Source organism: Trichoderma evansii (assembly GCF_050947405.1).
Source record: "Trichoderma evansii strain SZMC 28006 chromosome Unknown GGI43scaffold_13, whole genome shotgun sequence".
Lineage (NCBI taxonomy): Eukaryota > Fungi > Ascomycota > Sordariomycetes > Hypocreales > Hypocreaceae > Trichoderma > Trichoderma evansii.
Window position 1 is genome coordinate 453,112 of NW_028145193.1, and position 1,636 is coordinate 454,747.

The 1,636-nt window shown below is 43.9% G+C and overlaps 1 protein-coding gene across 1 annotated transcript; it reads right to left on the bottom strand.

Annotated features, from left to right (window-relative positions):
- Positions 1-403: 403 nt before the first annotated feature.
- Positions 404-866, bottom strand: GGI43DRAFT_407976 (uncharacterized protein). The gene has a single exon (XM_083206311.1). It carries the CDS (start codon positions 708-710, stop codon positions 519-521), a length of 192 nt encoding a protein of 63 aa, XP_083059512.1. The 5' UTR covers positions 711-866; the 3' UTR covers positions 404-518.
- Between the last annotated feature and the right edge of the window lie 770 nt (positions 867-1,636).

The following is a 1,636-nucleotide window of genomic DNA, read 5'->3' on the forward strand; positions in this document are numbered from 1 at the left end:
AGAATAATCTATTTGATGAGAAAGGTCTACAAAATCCTCAAGCCTATGGTCAATAAATCCCTGGATGATAGGATAACGCCTCAAGAGGCTGCTACGAGATCTGTTGTAATAGTGAGGGAGGCGTACAAACGCAAAAAATTCCCACATCGGTCTCAACAGACCTCCAGCTTCTGTATACGGCTTGTTTAGCATATTCTGAAGACAAGGGGAGTTTATGAGATATTCTTGACTGAAAATTTGATCTGCAGCGACTATTTGCGGCGAAAACAAGAACTATTCGAAGATTGGCAGGTAATAGCGAACATTCCCATATCGAAGAGCCTACGAGTAGCAACTTTTCGCCAAAGGCAGCTGAAGATGTCGGATGCCGCTGATCAAAAGCCCGATAGTCAGGATATCCATGGCAATACTGAGGACAAAAACCGGCTTTACGGAGGAAAGTTTCAGCAGTCAATTCAACAACTGAACCTTTTCATTTCTCCTCTGTTTTTGCTTGCCTGCTTCATCTATTTACAGTATCAGGTGCCGTCCAGGTTCAGCAAAGCCTCAGTACATGATTTATTCCAAGATTTTAAGATGAGTTTGCAAGCAAAGATTGCCAGCGGCATCGCTGCAAGCGTATAAGGGACGGTTATTGCCAGGCCACGTAAGACAGAGAGCCGAAATGAGCGAGTTAGGTGTATTCTTAGATGTGGTTCACCCGGTGGCATTTGAGTAGCACATCGTTGTTTTATCCATACGTTGCACACGCAATGCAATGCAGATTCGTGAAATGTATTGTCTGCTCAGAACAAAATGCGGATTTCTATCCCAAAGAAAATAGCCGTAGCTCATCATTTTGTGAGACTGAAGTAAGAGAGAAGAGCGAGAAAGCAATGATCGTTCAAAACACAGCCTCTTTTCCCATATAACTTTTGTAAGTCTGTAGAAGACAATACAATTGCATTCTCTATTGCTAGTCTCCCTTCTGACGTGTAAAGCATATTGTGAATTTTATTCGTGTCCTCAGCTCCAGATATATCCTTCAGTCTAAGCATTTACATATTTACATACGGTTTAGCCACAGCGACTACTCCATCGCCAACTACCTAGACTTCTTCGTTGAGAATGGCCTCAGTGCCATGTAGAGCCGTGTTCTCGAGAGCACGGCTGCTTTCACGTCCATCCTGAAGTGTTTATATTCCAAAACCTCGGGGAGGGTTAAAAATGCTGTGAAAAGATCCAGGCAGCGGCACCGTTTGCACCTGTAAAATAGGCAAATCACAAACCTGTTTATACCAGAGCCTTAGGGAGAGTTAAAAATGCTGTGAAAAGATTAAGACAGCGGCACCGCTTGCACCTGTAAAATAGGCAAATCACAAACCTGTTTATTCCGAAGCCTTGGGGAGGGTTAAAAATGCTGTGAAAAAGAGACGGGGTTGTGACTCTGACCCGAACCGGGTGGAAATAGTTGGAAACCTGTAACCTTCATCTGAAAGCTAATACCCGACCGTTTATTTTGACATGAAGATGAAAAGGGCTTTAGGGGACATCAAGTTGCTTTGACGCATGCGCCGCTCTTCCGTCCCCAAAGCTTCATTCAACGGGCTCTTATCTGGAACAGCTAGTGGGTTTTGTAAATATGGCATCCTGCCAC